This window comes from Rhinatrema bivittatum, chromosome 1 (assembly GCF_901001135.1).
Source record: "Rhinatrema bivittatum chromosome 1, aRhiBiv1.1, whole genome shotgun sequence".
NCBI classification, from domain to species: Eukaryota; Metazoa; Chordata; class Amphibia; order Gymnophiona; family Rhinatrematidae; genus Rhinatrema; species Rhinatrema bivittatum.
Window position 1 is genome coordinate 85,546,190 of NC_042615.1, and position 18,638 is coordinate 85,564,827.

An 18,638-nucleotide genomic window follows, 5' to 3' on the forward strand; every position below is an offset into this window, starting at 1 on the left:
GTTTCTCAAAACAAATGATTGAGTCATTTCAAGAAAGTCAGCAGCAGCTGCCACAGATTTCAGACAGGCAGGAAGTGCCTGAGCAACTGAGTCTATTCGGAGTGAAAAGTTAGCCACAGGCCTATGATGAGCCCATGAAGCTGGGTCAGGACTTCAGAAGCCTCTAGGGTATGCAGGAGAAAAAAATGTGTTTTCTTTTTTTTTTGGTTTGTTTTTGGGAGGGCTTTTCCCACAGATTTTGGTTTCTGGAATGTTTGAAATGAATCAAACACTTTCATTTCATTCGTGAAAAAATAATGGATCAAACATTTAAAAAAAAATAAAAAAGAATCAAACAACAAAAATGAGGCTTCCTGTCCCATCCCTACCATTCATGCCAATGACCCAGAAAAATGCCGGGGCCAGGAACCCCACACATACCTGGTCTGGCGAGCGTTTCATTGAAAAATGATTTCAGGGCAATAATTTCAAAATGCATAAGTAAGAGGAGTAAAATACAAATCAAGAAAAATAAGATTTCTCTGTCCATAGTGCCTGTTTTAATGATCCTCTTTTGATGATCCTCCTTCAACCACTGTGTCCTGGTCCAAAATGCCTTCCCTAATAAAGGGAAGTAAGTTCTCCTGCACTTCCAGAATGTACCAGCTTTGAAAATTAATAGAACCTCCAAAATACTTCTCAACGTTCTCAAAAACTTACAATTTCTTGAAAAAACTCCAATCTGTCTTTCAACTTGCTGTTAATTGGGTGAAAGATGCCAAAAACAGGGATACAGTCCTTCGTTCTAAGGGATCCTCCCTCTCAGTCAGGAGCTGATCCAAATATTATAAAAAAACAAAATCTTTTTTTCAAAATCTTCAAAATTCTTAGACTCCAAAAACCTCTTCATTTGATTAGGCCTTGAGGACCTACCAAATTATTCTACACTGGGCCAGTAAGTTTCAAACTGGCGCGCATGCGCATATTTGTGCACGTCAGCCCGCACCCAGGGACACAGCTCTTTTATAACATGCACGTGTATATGTGAATATGTTATAAAATAGTCTGACAGCACACACGTGTGCCAAATTTTAAGAGGGCATGCTCAAATGCCATTTCTACCAAGTAAGTCGGGAATTTTATCGATGCCATTGTCAGTTTACCGGTTAGTCCACCAGTTCTCCTACTTAACAGCTAGGTCCTCCATACCCCCCTGGATTGATAGCCTGTTACCCCAGACCCTTTAAACTCCTCCAAAATGGCTCAGTCTTTTTTTTTTTTTTAACTTACACGTCATCCATAGCACAAGTAAAGTTACACAGCAGGGGCCCTCTGCATGCGTCAGGGTGCATACGTTGTACTTCCGCATCTGTTGGCCAGGCCTCGACATGCCCCGCCCCTTTCTAAAAAGTTGTGAGATGTACACGCTGTGGGATATAAGCGCGTACCTGGGCGGCTTTTAAAATCTGCTCGGCACGCACAAGCCCGACTTATTCTTGCATCCCCTGATTAGTGCACGTGCTGGGCTTTTAAAATTCACCTTTAACTCTGTGTGAGATCCAGGGATTATCTCCTTATTCTTGAATGTTTCTTAACCCTCTCTAACTTATGCTGCCAACCCTGTCTGCGGTCTTGCCTTCCCTCTTCAATATCTCCTAACACACTGGCTACTACAAGTGTTCAGTGGCTATTTATACCAGTAAGACCTTTCCAAAGAAAGGGTAACTTGAAAGCTGGGGGATGTAGAATATGCAAAAATTTTCTGACAAATCCTATCATTCACCTATTGCACCAACTCCATATAAAAGAGAGACCGTCATACTATATGCCCATTACTTCCAAACACAGTTATGCTCTTTTAATCATTAGTCTCTCTAATTTTCAATGCTTACATTTTTCAGATGCAATTAAATATGGAAGTACTACCTATCCAATATTGTTCTTGTCTGATACCGAACACAGGTCCCACATTTCGAGTATATCTACTTCAAGGGAATCATAAAACATCTCTGGATATATGGACTGTATCAGTACTTATGTCCAGAGAGCTTTTTGATTACTCTGAAGTAGATATATTTGAAATGCGGGACCTTAGTTGAGTATCAGACAAGAACAATATTGGATAAGTACTATTCATGTGTTTAATTGTATCTGAAAATTGTAAACACCATAAAAGACTCTTGATTAAAAGAGCATAATGCTGTGTCAAGCGTGTTTGGAAGCAATGTAACAGCAGTATGATGGTCTCTCTTTCATCACTCTAACAATGGTTATGGAGTTGGTGGATGCAATTTGTATTAATGAATAAAAAATGCCTGCCTACATTTGAAATAAAAGTAGCATTGTTCTTATTTTCAACCTTCAGATCCAGCATGAAAGTCACAAAATACAGAGAAATCAAGGCTGTTCAGTTTCTCCTACAGTTTAGGCAAACAGCAACATTTTCAATGGAAATGTATCCTTGAATCCTGTAAGAAGATTTCTGTAAAAAAAAGAGTATGAAAATAGGGATTTATTTAAAAAAATTATTTCTGAATCTGCTCTAGCAATAACTTATTTCTGGCTTTTAGTTTTACACAAATTTCTTAGAGGTTACCTGTTACAACTTTATCTCCTTGCATCTCATCCACATCCCCTGAACATATGGCTGAGAACTCATAGTGCTCATTACCTTACCATTTCAGGCACTAGGCACACCCTCCTCTAGTCCACATGCATGTTTTGCTTACAGAAGACAGGCACCATACCCCTGCTATAGCTACCATAACTAGTTTTTCAAAAAAAATAAATTTCTCTTAAAATGGAATAGTTATAAGCAAAAACCATTATTGATCCACACAAAATACAATATACATTTCTGAGAAACATGATATTTTCTGTGCAGTTCTCAGGAAACCCGTAGATTTGTGCAGAATAGACCAGGCTGACAAATACCTGGTTTGTTTCCAATTCAACCTAATTTGGTCATTGTGTACCCCTATCCCTTCACCACACCAGGTAACATTTCCCACATCACACAAAATACAATTCACAAATGCTCCTTCTATACCAGCGCTTCTGTTCCAGCACAGCGCTTTCTACTCTTCTTTGTCAATCATAATGGAAAGGCCTTGGTTCTTTCTTCAAAGAGCTTCAGACCAAAAATGTGTCAACTAAGGTTGCGTGGGAAGGGAGGACTCAAAGAAAAACAGCTAATAAAATGTATCCCTGTGGGAAGAGTGGGCCGATGGGAAGCCTGAGCGCAAAGGGCCTGAAGAAGAAGCAGCTCTGCAGGAGGAGCCAAAAGGAGGGGAAGTGAAGAAGGGAGGGGAGTGTCAAGATGGGGGATGAGAAAGTTCAATGGGGAGTGAAGGGGGAGAGGGAGGGGAAGTGTAAGGTGAAGTGAAGAATAAGAAAACAGGAAGTGAAAGGGAAGGGGTAAGGGGGGAGTGTAATAAGGAGGAGACATACGAAGCCATCCACCAGCCACCTCAATAGCCACATACACTCCGTCCCCTCAGCCACACACCTCTGACACTCCCATAGCCACACACACATTCCTGCCAACCCCCTAGCCATACACACCAGCCTCTACCCCACTGCCAGTGCCCCTCAGCCACACACATCCTGCTACTCTCCCAACCACACATACCCAAACATTTCTGCCACCATCCTTAGCCACAAACACCCACCCTTCCATCCATAGGGATGAGCACAGAAAACATTTCATTTTGGTTTCTTTATTTGTTTTGTAGGTCACTCCATTTGTTTCATTAGTTTCTAATAGAAAAATAATGTTTATTCATTTCATTTGGGTTTTTTTTTATATCCCATTAATGTCAAATGGGGAATCAATGCAGCCTATTTTGTGCTTCAAAACTGGGGTTTTCTAATCAATACAAATGAAACTTGTGGGTAGACAACATCAGAAGGGAAAAGAGAACTCCAATACATCAAGAAAACTATGCCAACCTGGCACTAAAAGTGAATGAATACCAAGGTCCCCCCCACAATGGGGGGAAATGCTATTAGCAATGACAGAAGTTATCCAAGCAACTTTCAGATGAGCCAAGTAGCTGCAAGAGTGTCAAGAACACCCTAAGGTTTGAAAAGAGGGCACCAATAACCGTGGCATGAACCCCCAAAAATATTATGCTCGCCGGCCACAGCAGACCCGCGGCTCGGCCCCCTCACCTCTCTCAAGTTAATCCAGTGCCTGGTCCCTCGTCTCTGGTGGCAGCGGGCCACCGGCTTCATCCTCAGGCCACCCCTGATGCTTCTGGCTCTGCTACAGCTCCTGGTGCTCCGCGTCTGGCCTCTCTGCGTGGCCCACAGAGAGTCGCCGTTCCAACCAGCGCCGCGCCCCTCCTTAGGCACGCTCGCTCAACTGAACCTTAAGTATGGCCCGCGGCGGGAACCTAGCCGCAGGCCCCAGATGATGACATCAGAAGTTCTCCAGTATATAATCCTGGGCCCCGCTTCCTCAAATTGCCTTTGCAACAAGTCCCCTTGCTAGTTGAGTATTCGTTGCTTCATCTGTTCCTGGTTCCTGATCCTAAGTGTCCTCGTTCCTGCTTCCTCATTCCTGTGTCCCTGACCCTTCATCTTCCTATCAGATTGATGACCTGGTTTGACCTCTGGATTGCCTGACTACTCCATTGCCTCTCTCCAGCCCTGGACCTCTGCATCACCTGACTACTCCGTTGCCTCTCTCCAGCCCTGGACCTCTGCATCGCCTGACTACTCTGTTGCCTCTTGCCAACCCCAGACCTCTGCATTGCCTGACTACTCCATTGCCTTTCTCCAACCCTGGACCTCCGCATTGCCTGGCTACTCCGTTGTCTCTCTCCAACCCCGGACCTCTGCATTGCCTGGCTACTCCGTTGATTCTCTCCTCGTCCAGACCTCAACCTTGCTTGCCACTACTTCTAGATTGCTGCCAGCCTTGAACCCATCTTGCTCAACGACACCTCTTCAGTCTTTGTCCTGGACGTGGCTTATTCAGGCTTCGACCTGCTCTTGCTCAGGCGCCCCCTGTCTGACTGTGTTCCTATTGGCGCCCGGGTCCCCGGGACTCCATCTCGTCCAGTACAGACTGTTATTCTACACCTGTTGCTGCCTCAGGGCTGACCTCGATCTATCCATTGACGACCACCGACAGAGGCCACCTAAGTCCCGCCAGCCCCGGCACCCAAAGGTTCAACCCGGGGGGAACGAGGCCTGGTATTGGTGAAGCACCAGACGGCTTCCATCCATCAGCCCTCTCTGCCTACCGATGGTGGGGACCTGTAGGATCCCTCCTACGGGTAGCGTCAACCCCACCTCGGCCCAATGGTCCACTTCCGGAGCAACAAAAGCAGCACAAGAGGGGCAACGTGGCACCAAGAGAGGCATGAATATCAAGCATTCCTTTATACATAATCATTCCTTTGTCTGTGCACATCCCTCCATGTGTATCAACCCACCAGACATCTATGACCTTAAATAAATGCCTTCTCGAAGTTCCCTCCATTTGTCTAGCCAGGCTTGATATAACCAGGAAACATGTCTTTTCAGTCGCAGGTCCATTACTCTGGAATTCCTTTCCAGATTTTTCAAGGCAGATCACTAATTCTAAAGATTTTAAGAAAATCTTAAAAACCTATATGATTTCTGTTGCCTTTGGTTGTCACGCCTTATAGTAAAACTTAACCTCAGACAGTTATTGACAGTTATAAGCCTTACCATCTGCTTATTTTTGTTTTTGTTTATTTCTGTCAGCAGTTCTTAGCCAAGTTTTATATATGTCTATGTTTTTATATTTTTATTATGCATATTTTACTTGTGAACCATTTTGACCAACTCTAATTGTAAAAGCGGTATACAAACAATTTTAAATAAATAAATAAAGTACCATCAGTGGGGATCAAAGCGGCAAAGGTGGCAGAAAAGAAAATGCAAGCATTGATAGAAGGACTAAGCAGCACAAAAAGTGGCATGAAGACTCCAGGACACCATGAGAGGTATGTGCAGCCACATACAATGGCAAACACACCCCAAGGTATAACATCTGGGGTATAGCAGCAAGACAGAGTGGCAACAAGACACCTAAAGTATAGCATATTAGCTAGGAAGACTGGCAGCAAGACCCCCAAGGAACAGGCAACCACACCCCCAAGGGACAGGCAGTCTGATCCCCAGGGTGTAGCATTAGGCACATGGCAGCAAGGCAGAATGGCAGCAAAACCTTTAAGGTGCTTTAAGTCATCTTGCCACTCACATAGAATTTCTAGAAAGCCCAGCAAAGGCAGATTGATTTTCAGAAAGACCAACTTTTCCATCAATTCTGGTGCCAGCCTTGAACAATAGGACACTTGATGTCCCCTGCCATTGAGAAGACATGTTCACTGGATACCTGATTGGTAGGCAGAAAAGATAATGCTGAACCACCACGGCCAGGTCTGGCCAGACTGCAGACTTGTATACCCAATACACCAGCAGATCTGTGTCCATGTCCGAGTCCTTTGCTCAATGGGTTCTGTTAGGTCACAGAAATTTCTGCTGGGGTCTCCTTTGATGGTCTGGGGCAAGGGTCTCTCTTGCCAGCTGCTTTAGCTATGGCGTCTGTCAAGAGAAACAGTTCTGTGGGGGCAATATGGCTTTGGTGTACTGAGGTGGGGGAAGACATGGTAGCTGACAAGCTAGTACTGCCACCCTCCCCTGATGTTAATGCTAGTGGGTGCTTCTTCTGTAGGTGATGCTGCATATCAGCATTTGTCAAATACCCCAGTACCCTCCCTCAACTGATGACCTTATTGCAGTGAATACACTGAGCAAAATGCAGGTCCTTCTTCACTTTAGAGAGATTCCAGATCAAGGATAACTTGCATAATTTTCTCTCCATATTCTTTGGGGCTGTTCCTGGCACTGGAGTTGAGGTTGAGAATGGACCATGAGGAAAAAGGCCTGGGGAAGTATTCAAGCGCTCTACCTGTACTAGCTGCTCTTCCTGGGGATGGCTCTCAACACACAGTATTATTCTCCCTCCCATCACCACACTGGAGGCTAATATGCTACTGACTAGACCTCCCAAATTTCATCAACTACTACTCAGAAGCAGTAATCATGGAAGAGTGTGATGCGGGCTTTGAGTATTTGCATTTCTGCTGCCCCTTTCCTTGCCCCTGCCCTGCTAACATCAGACTGTTATGGCTTTCCCGCCTTTTACAGCTGATGTAAAACAAAAGGGAGTGGAACAGACATTGGCACATCCTCTCCCAATTTCACATTTTTATGTCTGGAACTGGTTTCTATTCTTGGCTTTCTGCAGATAAAGAAATCTCTTTTAAGTTTAAAAGCAGGACTCCTTTTTTACTCTCTGCTACTAGTATTTCTCACAGACTGGGCTGGCTCTGAAGCAAAACCCAATCCTCTGCCCCTGCCATTCCCTCTTCTGCCTTTTCCTCACAGTGGCAAGATGGAATTTGAAGTGCCTACTGAGGGTGTTGATATCATTATTGATAATATACCAGCCCTCACAGTACCACTCCAATACTAAACAGTGAGTCTATCAAACGCCCTCAAACAAGTTCACAGACTAGTTCATGTCAATGCTTAGCAAACAGATTTACCAGCTTGTTTACGTACAAACTCAGTTTTTGTTGTTCTAGGGTTATCCCTCACAGTGGGGCAGATTTTAAAAGCCTACACACGTAAATCCATGTAACCCCCCCTGGTGCATAGGGGGGGATTACATGCACCAGGCCTATTTTCAAAAGGCCTGGTAGCGTGCGTAAAGCCCTGGGACGCGTGTAAGTTCCAGGGCTTGAAAAAAGGGGTGGGGCATGGGCAGGGCGGTCTAGAGGCGTGGCTGGAGCTTCCAGGCACAGCGGTCATTTGCTGTTGTGCCCATGATTGCGGGCTGGCCATTGGCTGGCGCACGCAACCTTTGTCTGTCCTGAGGCAGGCGCAACTTATAAAATAAAGGTAGGGGGGATTTAGGTAGGGCTGGGGGGTGGGCTAGATAGGGGAAGGGAGGGGAAGGTGGGGGGGGGGGGGCCGAAGGAAAGTTCCCTCTGAGGCTGCTCCAATTTCAGAGCGGCCTTGGATGGAACAGGAAAAGCCATTGGGGCTCCCCTAGGGCTCGGCGCATGCAAGGTGCACTAGTGTGCACCCACTTGCACGCACTGATCCCGGATTTTATAACATGCGCATGGCTGCACGCGCGTGTTATAAAATCGGGCATACATGTGTGCACGCCGGGTAGCATGCACAAATGTACCCCGCACAAGTAGGTTTAAAAATCCAGCCCAGTGTGTGCAAAAATGTCTGTCACACAGACACATGCACAGAGTATGTGTGAACGTTGCTGACTGACTCCTTTGGCATAACCAAAAAAAAATGTTCGAAAGAGAACTAAGAAGGCTGGCAAGGATGTGTTTCTCTTAACTTCAATCTGTCTACAGTTAAAATGAGAGCACTTTGCTGTGCTTTGTCAGACAGAGAAACACAAAATTCACTGTCTACTGGCACTGCTTCAATTCCACTTCAGGCCTATCCTGCCTCAGTGAACAGGTATGACGCAATGACTCTGTCTTTCTGTTACAGTGAGTGAATGCACCGACTGTAACTACAGCTCTGAAGATTTGAAAAATTCCCTGTGCTAATGCTAATGCCTTTTTAAAAACTTTTCTTTTTAACTAAGAGAGCTTCTGAATGCAAAACTTTCCTCTATAAAATATAACAGAGCAAATGGAGTTTCTGCTCATGCTCAGACCTTTCAGTGGGAAGACATAAGTGCCACTTGGTCCAGATGGCAGCTATAGGCTAATTAAAAAGATTCTTCATTGTGATTTGTCTTCTCTCACTGTGATTTGTCACTGTGGTTTGTCTCTCTCCTCAGCTCCAAATAAGACTGCTATGTCACACAGGCAAGACTAAAGTTACCAGTTAGTCCCTACCTGAACCTGCTGCTTCCTCAGTATAGTCATAGACTTAAATGTTTTGTTTACATTCATGGACACCCTCTACTTATTTCAGAATCCATGAATGAAATGAAAATGATCTCATTTGTTGCATTTTACATCCCTACAACACAGCACTATTGAGTAGCATTTTGAAATTTTAACTTTAAATAATAAAGGCATATAGAAATTTCAAGATAAATTGACTTACACCTTATTGAATCCACCTAAAAATTGTTCCCAAGATTTTAATTCACACCATGTATTACCAGTAAATACGTAGGGCCGGATTTTTAAAAGGTTACACGTGTAACTGGTCTTATGCACGCCAGGCCTATTTTAAAAAGGCCCGGCAACGCGCGTAAAGCCCCGGGACATGTGTAAGTCCTGGGGCTTGCAAAAAGGGGTGGGGAGGGGACGGGGTGTGGGTGGTCCAGGGACAGGGTGGGGCGGGGCTAGAGGCTCCAGGCACAGCGGCCATTTTCCACAGTGCTTGGGATCGCGCGCCTGCAGTCGGCCGGCGTGCACAACTTACTTCAGCCCCAGGGTTGAAGTAAGTTTAGCAACAAAAAAGAACTCAAAAAAGGTAGGGGGGAAAGGGAGGGGGAGGTAGGGGAAGGGAAGGGAAGGTGGGGTGGAGGGTAGGGAAGTTCCCTCCGAAGCTGCTATGACTTTTCCTGGCATAGATGTGATGTGGGAGCAGGGAAATTAACCTAACCATACCACCTTTTTTATTGCTATATTATAGCATTTTGATAAATATAGGGGAGAATTTGCAATTTACAAACCCCTAAAAATCAAAAGCCCTATTTATATTTGACTTTCACTACAGCTGAAAAGCAACTCCTCTTCCAATCAATTCTGATACATTTGAAAAGATGAAAATGGGCATGTTTATCCACAATGTACTTTCATACTGGGCTTCATTCCCCTTATCCATGTGAATATCAAGGTTTGAACTTTCTCACTGTGGTTCCTCCACCTTTATTCCAAATAAAGCATAATGCTATTTCAGATGAATGATTATCTAAATAGAGATAATGTGGGCGACATCTTTAAAATAAGTCTGATAAAATGTTCCATGACTTACAACCATGGCTGACTTTTGAACCTGCATAAACACTATGAACTTGTTGACATCCTCAACTCCCATCCCAACACCATATTTTGTTAGGATGGCTATATTCTTTTTATGTATTCACTGAAGCCAATGAGGATTGTTTATTTATTTATTTATTTATTTATTAGTTATTTATTTGAAACACTTTTCTATATCATTTTCTCCATGGATTGTTCAATGCGATTTAGAAGTAAATTAACATACATATTTCTTATAAAATAATTAATAATAAGCATTAGATAAAGGAAAATTTAAATAACATACAAAATAAAACTAACTAAAACAAAATAAACAGATATAAAACTGCAACTGAAAATATGCAAAATAAATAAAAACTCATGAATGCTTCAAGGTAAAAAGAACACAATGCTGGGGCTCAATTAGCATATGCTTTCCACCAGTACAAATATGATGACTAAATTCTAACTCTTTAATACTGAGAAAATCCTATTAAGTTGACTAATAAGGAGAATTCATACCTACTCATATACCTGTTTAAAAAGAGAAATCTTCAAAGTTGTTTGGAAATCTTTTAAATTAGTGCTCTCTCTTAAGGCATCTGGGATTTCATTCCAAATTTTGGGCCCAGGAACTGGGAAAGCATGATGTCTGGTGATATCTGATCTTGCTATTTAAAATGTTGGAATTTCAAGTAAATTTGTCAAACATCTGATAAATAACCATGGAGGGGGCAAGAGCTGCTTGAAATATGTTCAAAAGCTATTAAACTGTTGAAGATAATTCTAGCATAAGTGTTCTCTCTCAGCAAAGTCTCCCAACAACGTCAGAAAATACAGCTAGTTGCATCTGAATTTCTTCAAGAGCTGAGGAGTAGCTTTATTCTGGATTTACACTGTATTGGAGATTGGATTGTTTTGGAGGTTAGATTGTACAGGACTTTTATCTGAGGATATCATTGGCTATTACAAAACTTTTTTGTTTTTTCCTTTCCCTGATTCATCACATTAAGAATGTCTAATATTAGTAATATGATCTAGAGAAACCCATACATACATTCTATTCTTTAAAAAATAAAGCCTCATGCTATATTTACAAAGAATCCTTTATACTTTACAAAAAGATTTTAAAACCTTTACAGCACCTTATACATACTAAATTAATGTATACTGTAGACAACTTTACAAATGAACGCCTTTAGAAAGTATGTAAAGTTCCTGAGTAACATATACTGTAAAATATCTGAAGATATTTGGCCCAGGTCATTTTATTGCTGGAGGCTCTGTCTCATAGAGATTTAATTTCTGTGCATGATTTTTTGCAAATCTCTGACTTTCAAAATTAGAGGTCTATAGTTTCATAATATATGAGCAGTGTTAACAAATAGTTTGTAAACATTTTGCAGATGGTGCTTTCTAGTGTTGACTTAGAGAAGCAATTGCAGCAGAATGTTTTGCTTATTACTCAAAAAGTGCTCATGCAACATGCATTTTATTGAGCTGTTCAAGTCCACTGCTTTTGAAAAATATGGGAATGCTTCTGAAGATAATACAAAACACTTAACTGTTTTTCAGTGGCACAGCAGCATTTTCCAAATATCATAAGCATGGTAAATATTGATGTTTGTAAATATCAATGAGACACCTGTCTGCTGACGTATGTAAGGTACTACATGGACAGATAACTTAATATACTGAACACTGCTAGATAAACAATGATAAATATTGGTAAATACCAACAGGCTATTTATTAATCTAGGAATTTTGCTTTTCTTTACAGGATGTGACAAGGATGTGTTGATTAATATTCTGACTCAGCGGTGCAATGCACAAAGACTTATGATTGCAGAAGCTTACAGGAACATGTATGGCCGGGTATGATGATTTCATTATGGGAATATATTGGAGAGAGAAAAATACTCCAATTCCATTTTGAGCTAAATAAAAATTAGTTTTAATGCTTCTAAAGCTTGAATCAAAAGCTCTAGGTAAGCAGAGGAGTGATCCATTTAGAATTCTACAAGCAGAATTTTTGCATTTCACACTGTAGAGTTAGAATACAGTGATGCATTAAAAGGAATATACAGTATAATGGATGACAGATTTATTTTTACTGATCACTAGGCTGAATAAATGATTCATTTAATTTAAAAGTGTTTAAATCACAAGTTAGTTATGGAAACCCTATTCGCAGGAAGCCCTTTGTTTAGTGAACAATATAAACCAGTTAATACTGTGGGCCTGATTCTTGAAGGCTTTTCTCCTATTCCGTGTCTATGGGATAAAAGCTTAGTAAATCTGGGCATAAGATGAAGTATTTATTAAAAAGCTTATCATACCAAATAGATGACCATATAAGATCTAGTGACCTGAAGAGATAACAAAATGGATTCCTTGTTTCCTAGCCAGACATTCTTGTAATTAGTACTTGATCAGAATGATTTTTATTTTGTTAATTGTCATTGCTTTATTATGAACCTTTTACAAGATGACTTACTGATTAAGAATATCTTTCATTACCTATAATAATGAAATAATCAATAAAAATATATTTTTAAAATGTGATTTTGTTTACAACATAATTTAAAAATATAATGGCAACATATTTTAAATGATTAATTCATAGTGGTATTATATTGTAATGTTTGGGTTTCAGTGCACTTGTCAAAATCTCTTTGTTATGTTATCAAGCCCTATGAAAGCAGCTTTCCTGTGCTATTGTTTTTGTGTTATTGTTCATGCCTGAAAAAGCAGCTAACACACTTTTAAAAGCAGTCATATGGATTTAAACAAATATCTAAATATATTAAGAACTATGCTAATATAAAAGTTATTATATTGGTAGTAAACAGTATTATAAATTAATTTACAGAAGGCAAAATACTTCATCTATGCACTAAGGCCTGGATTCACCATTCTATCGCAGAATGGTGAATCCAGCAAAAAAAGGGTGCGGGGGGTGAAGGGGGGCGGGCCTGTGAAAGCCCACAGCCTTTGCATCACTGCGGTGCGCCGGCTGCCACCTTTCGCACCGAATAGCGACACCATAAAAGGTGTAGTTATTCGGTGCACTACTGCCGACGATAATGTGGGTAACATTATCGCCAGCATTGAAGACACCGCCGACTCCTCCCTCCCCTGCCACGACTCCTCCCCTACCCCTAATTTGCATGCTATTTTGTGACTTCCAGAAGTTTCTCAAAATTATATCCATCAACAAAAGATGTGCTGCCATGACCATTTATATCTGAAAATTATAGACTGGCAAAAACTGTCCAGAATTGTGATATCAACTACTTCCTGGTTGCAGGGACATATGTGAGAGGTCATAGACCATTGTTAAACCCATGTTCCTGGGTTCTTCCCACACACATGGAAAAAGACACGTCTTTCAAGGCCATTAAGGGTTCTCTGGAAGTCTTCTAGAACAGTCCCACAGGAAAAACATACTTCTACTATAAGTGTTATTCAAAATAAAATCTGTTACTGGTAAAACTTGCTTGCAGGTAAAAATCTCAGAATGTATACTTGTGGTTTAATGCACAGTCAATACAAAAATATATAAAGTTCCAAAAATCATAGGCTCAATCAATACAAAATCTGCACATCCTGGCAGTAGGTACTCTTGGTCAGGAAAATGCTCCATGGGGACTCTCCCTGGTAGTACCTCAAATCTGCCTGACTGCAGATCCTGGAATCCAGTAGAAGAGAACTGGATGCTGCTCTTTAAGAAAAGGCAGATGAGCCTCTGACAAGAGGGAGGCAGTTCTCTCCCCTTGGAGAGATCACATCTATGGGACTCTTTTATTTTTCTTTCATATTATGTTTTTTCAGGCACTTCAAAGTGTAGGTATTTCCCTATCCCAGAGGATTTACAATCTAATAGGTGAATTTTCAAAGGAGTTACACATGTAAATGTAACATACTATCGTAGCAATTTTCAAAAGCCATTTACCCATGCTAAGTGCACTTAACGCAATTCAATGGCATATATTGTTACAATTCTCAAAAGCCAACTTACATGGGTAAAGTACACTTACACATGTAAAACCCAGATTCAGTTGTGTAAATGCTTTTGAAAATCAGGCCCTATGTTTGTACCTGAGGTAATGGAGGGTGACGTGAATTGCCCAAGGTCAAAAGGAGTAACTCTCTTGGAAAAAGAGACCCCGAAGAAGAACCCTGAACCTCGAGGGCACAGGAGTTATGTTAAAACATTGATAACCTCCCACTGGAGAGTTCCAACTATAATTACCACTCCCACTCTATTCTGATCTCACACACATTGTCTAATAAGTTATTGAAATACATTATTAAGGGAGAGTTTTGTGATTCCTTTACATGTTATCAAACTTTTGTTGAGGTCCGGAAGTGGATCCTTAGGCCGACCGGTGAAGAGAGACGGTCAGGAGGCAGACACACACAGCTGGAGATGAATCTTCACCTGGAAACCCATGACCCCTCCAGAGGAGCTGTTGAGGCCCGGGTCGCTAGGGCTTAGGTGGCTTCTCCCTGGAAGTCCGAGGTCCCCCCAGGAGGAGCCCGTAGGGACCCGGACCGCTGGGACTTAGGAGAGACGCTGGCGTGGAAGAAGACCCGAAGCGGACCTGGAGTGGGACTAGTCAGGAGGCAGATGAGAGGAGACGGACCGAGGTCAAGGCAGGCAGCAGAAGTCAGAAGCGTGGATACGAACCTAGGTCAAGGCAGGCAGCAGAAGTCAGAAGCATGGATACGAACCGAGGTCAAGGCAGGCAGCAGAAGTCAGAAGCGTGGATACGAACCGAGGTCAAGGCAGGCAGGATCAGGAACACAGGAACAGCAACTAACACTCCAGGAGCGACCGCGTTGCAAGGCAAAGCAGGAAGGAGTGCTGCGAGTTTAAATCCCCCGCCGGGGCTGACGTCAGGAAGAGGACGGTTCAGCACTTCCGGGTGCTGGACCTTTAAAAGGGCTGTCCTCGCGCGCGCGTTCCTCTGCAGGGGGAGGAGCTATCGTCAGGCCTCGACGGCGTCTCCCTTGTGGAGACGCCGCTGCCATGCGGCCAGGCCGGCCCCGGATCGTGCGGCTCGCGGCGCGGTAGTGGGGACCGTGGGGAAGGTAAGGACCCGGTCGCTATGCTAGCGACCGGGGCTGCAACAACTTTTATGCCCAAAATCCAGAGGGAGGACGTTCCAGGGGAAATGAGCTATCTGCATTCATCATATGTTCTCTCTTCTATAAATAAATGAATCTGGTACAAATCAGCATGTGCAGCACTGGAAATCAACATTCCAGGTTAAATGTCTGTTCACAGACTTGTTGCTGAAAATTTAGATACAGTATGTAGCATACAAAGATGTAACCTTGCATTGACACTGCTAAAATAGTAAATTTCGTATTGAAAACATTGATTTATTATTTTCTATTCTAATTTATCACATTTATTTATTTAGATTTATATTCCACTTTTTGCACTTTTTTCAGCGCTTCAAAGTAGATTACAATTCAGGTACTGTAGGCATTTCCCTATCCCCAGAGGGCTTACAATCTAAGGCCTGGATTTATCAAAATGCATATCGCATGCGATGGGAAAAGGGACGTGTTTTATGGTAATAGGGAGTTTATCGCAATTTGCACTAATACCTATACGAAAAGCTAAGTTACCGCAAATTGCGATCACTTTTTCGCACTTTGAGATAAGTGCCAGAATGTGATATTTCCTACATACAACCACTGTATCACCCTCACTAAATTTAAATATCAAGCAGATTTATTGAGCCACAGGTTCCTGGAGAGAGGGTACCCTAGAAGTGTCACGAGGAGGGCATATAAAAGGGCTAGGCACAGTGAAAGAGAGGTTTTATTGCAGTATAAACCAAAGAACAGAATAGATTGGTGCACGTACTTCCACAAAGTACCTCTACAACAGCTATTATAGGATCCATAAAAAGACATTGGCATATCTTAGCATTACATAGAATTTTTAAAGAGGAACCACTGGTAGCCACTAAGAGGGGATGGAATATACGGGACAATGTAGTGCATGCCCAAATTAGAGATACTACAAAACATACCATGGGGATACACAGGAAATGCGGCAAACGTACAGCTTGCCACATGACTATTGAAGGGGCTACATGGACTCATCTAGAGTCGGGATACACAGTGTATAGAAACAAGGATACAGATTGTACCACCAAATCGGTAGTATATGTGATTGTATGCCCCTGTCCAAAGGTATACGTGGGCCAGACTAGCAGAGCAATAAGAGCAAGGATTACTGAGCATCAGTAACAGCACCAATAGTTCCCCACTGTATAGAAAAAAGCCACACATTCGATCAATTAAGATGGACAGTCATTGACAACTTTGGAGAAAACCAGTGAATCAAACTCTATTGAACCATCAGGAGCAAGCTTGGATTTTCAAATTGCACACAGAACAACCAGTAGGATTGAACGATCAACTCAATTGGATGTCACTAACATGATGAACTGTGATAGGAGAAGGTAGCATTCCCAGGTGACCTTAAAAAGGTTTAGGAGAGAAGCAGTGGAAGAGAACTGTCAGAAAAGCGTTGGGCAGAGGCCTTTGGGCACTGAAAGAGAAATAGTAGCGGTCTCATTTGAAATACAGCTTTTGAAAAAAAAGATTGAAAGAGATAATTCCTGAGGAAGGCATTTTGCCGAAACTTGTACAAGTCGACATCGTTACCATTTAACATCTTGGACTTTCAGAATATTTTCAGGAAGAAACTACGCAAAAAGCTAAGTAAAAAATAAAAGATATTTAATAAGCATGTTTTACTGAAGGTGATAACAATTAGGAGGCGAGTGCGCACTGAAAAAAAGAAAAAATTAGTTAGTAGAACTAAACAAATTTTATTGCCACATTCTTTAAAATTAAAAAAACAATTCTAATAAACGGAGGTAGGAGGGTGAGTTAATGATTAAAGAAGTGAATTACTAAGAGGCAACATGGAGAGTGCCCAATAGTAAAATATGGAACCACCACCCTTCCTCATAATAATGTTAATTGTTATATTAAAAAAATTGCAGAATACAGCAATATCATTTGACTAAGGAAACAGAGATTTATACCAGGTGAAGTGTTGGGTTATTACAACAATCTAATAGCCATGTTTCCCCAAAATGGGATACCTTCACTTCCATTTCAATCACCAAAGTCATTCATATCATTAGGAAGATGAATAATTCTGGCTGCCCCCTCAATCCTTGCTCCATAGCTGTCCTCAAAGCACTTAGGGAAAATATTGCTCCATTTATAGCCAAAATTGTTAACCTTTCCCTCTCTAAGGTAATGCTTCCAGCATCCTTGAAGACAGCTCAGTGCACCCATTACTAAAAAAAATCTGGATTGGATGCAAACATATTACTTCCTACCATCCTATATCCTTATTTCCCTTTCTGGCCAAGGTGACAGAAACAGTAGTTCTATAACAGGCAGCTGTCTGACTTTAATGATGAGCTTGCCATTTATGACCATCACCAGTTTTGCTTTCACATGCATTATAATATCGAATCTTTGCTTCTCTATAACGTTATTATGCAAGGATTTGATGCTTCTTGATGTTACTGTAGGCTTAAGGCTTCAACATGGTAAATCATCAAATTATGATCTCTAAATGGGTATGGGGTTTTAGTCCTTTTTTGATTCATCTCATATCTTCCTGGCCAACAACAGCAAATCAAGGGCATCATTTACTAAGCATTTGTCCCATAGACACCACATTAGAGAAAACCTTAAGAAATCAGGCCCCAAGATTGTTAATAACACCTCAAATGGTTTCCAATGCCTACAGGAGTGCCTCAAGGCTCAGCTCTTTCCACAGCATTGTCTAATCTCTATCTTACTGCTCTATTGGGCCGATACAGTAAAAATCATGGGAGAGCGGGCAAGCGCCTGCTCTCCCAGCGCACCACAGGCCACTCTCCTGGGCGCGATACAGTAAATTAATTTATTTAAATTAGGGCTGGTGGTAAAAAGAGGCGCTAGGGACACTAGCACGTCCCTAGCGTCTCTTTTCGGACAGGAGCGGTGGCTGTCAGCGGGTTTGACAGCCGACGCTCAATTTTGCCGGCGTCTGTTCTTGAGCCCGCTGACAGCCACGAGTTCGGAAACCGGACGCCGGCAAAATTGAGCATCCGGTTTTCAACCCGCAAGCCACGGGCCTATTTCAAATTTTTTTTTTTTTTTTTACTTTTTTTAACTTTCGGGACCTCTGACTTAATATCGCCATGATATTAAGTCAGAGGGTGCACAGAAAAGCAGTTTTTACTGCTTTTCTGTGCACTTTCCCGGTGCCGGCAGAAATTAGTGCCTACCTTTGGGTAGGCGCTAATTTATGAAAACAAAATGTGCGGCTTTGGCTGCACATTTTGCTTTCTGAATCACACGGGAATACCATGCATTTGCATGTTGCGGGCGCTATTAGGTTCGGGGGGGGGGGTTGGACGCACGTTTTGGACACGCTATTACCCCCTTACTGAATAAGGGGTAAAGCTAGCGCGTCCAAAATGAGCGTCCAATCGCAGGTTAACATTGCGCTCCGCCGGAGCGCACTGTACTGAATCGGCCTGTATGTAAGCTGTTGACCTGTTTTGGTTAAACTATAAATTATATGCAGATGGCATATAGTTTTTTTTATACCTGCCACTTCAT

At 42.1% G+C, this 18,638-nt stretch overlaps 1 protein-coding gene across 3 annotated transcripts in view; it reads left to right on the forward strand.

Annotated features, from left to right (window-relative positions):
- Nucleotides 1–18,638, forward strand: part of ANXA10 (annexin A10) — a 244,440-nt gene that overhangs the window by 136,173 nt on the left and 89,629 nt on the right. For all 3 annotated transcript variants that reach the window (XM_029572067.1, XM_029572125.1, XM_029572221.1), the window contains one exon: nt 11,758–11,852. In XM_029572067.1, the coding sequence (XP_029427927.1) occupies nt 11,758–11,852 (95 nt within the window). The remainder of the gene's footprint in view (nt 1–11,757; nt 11,853–18,638) is intronic.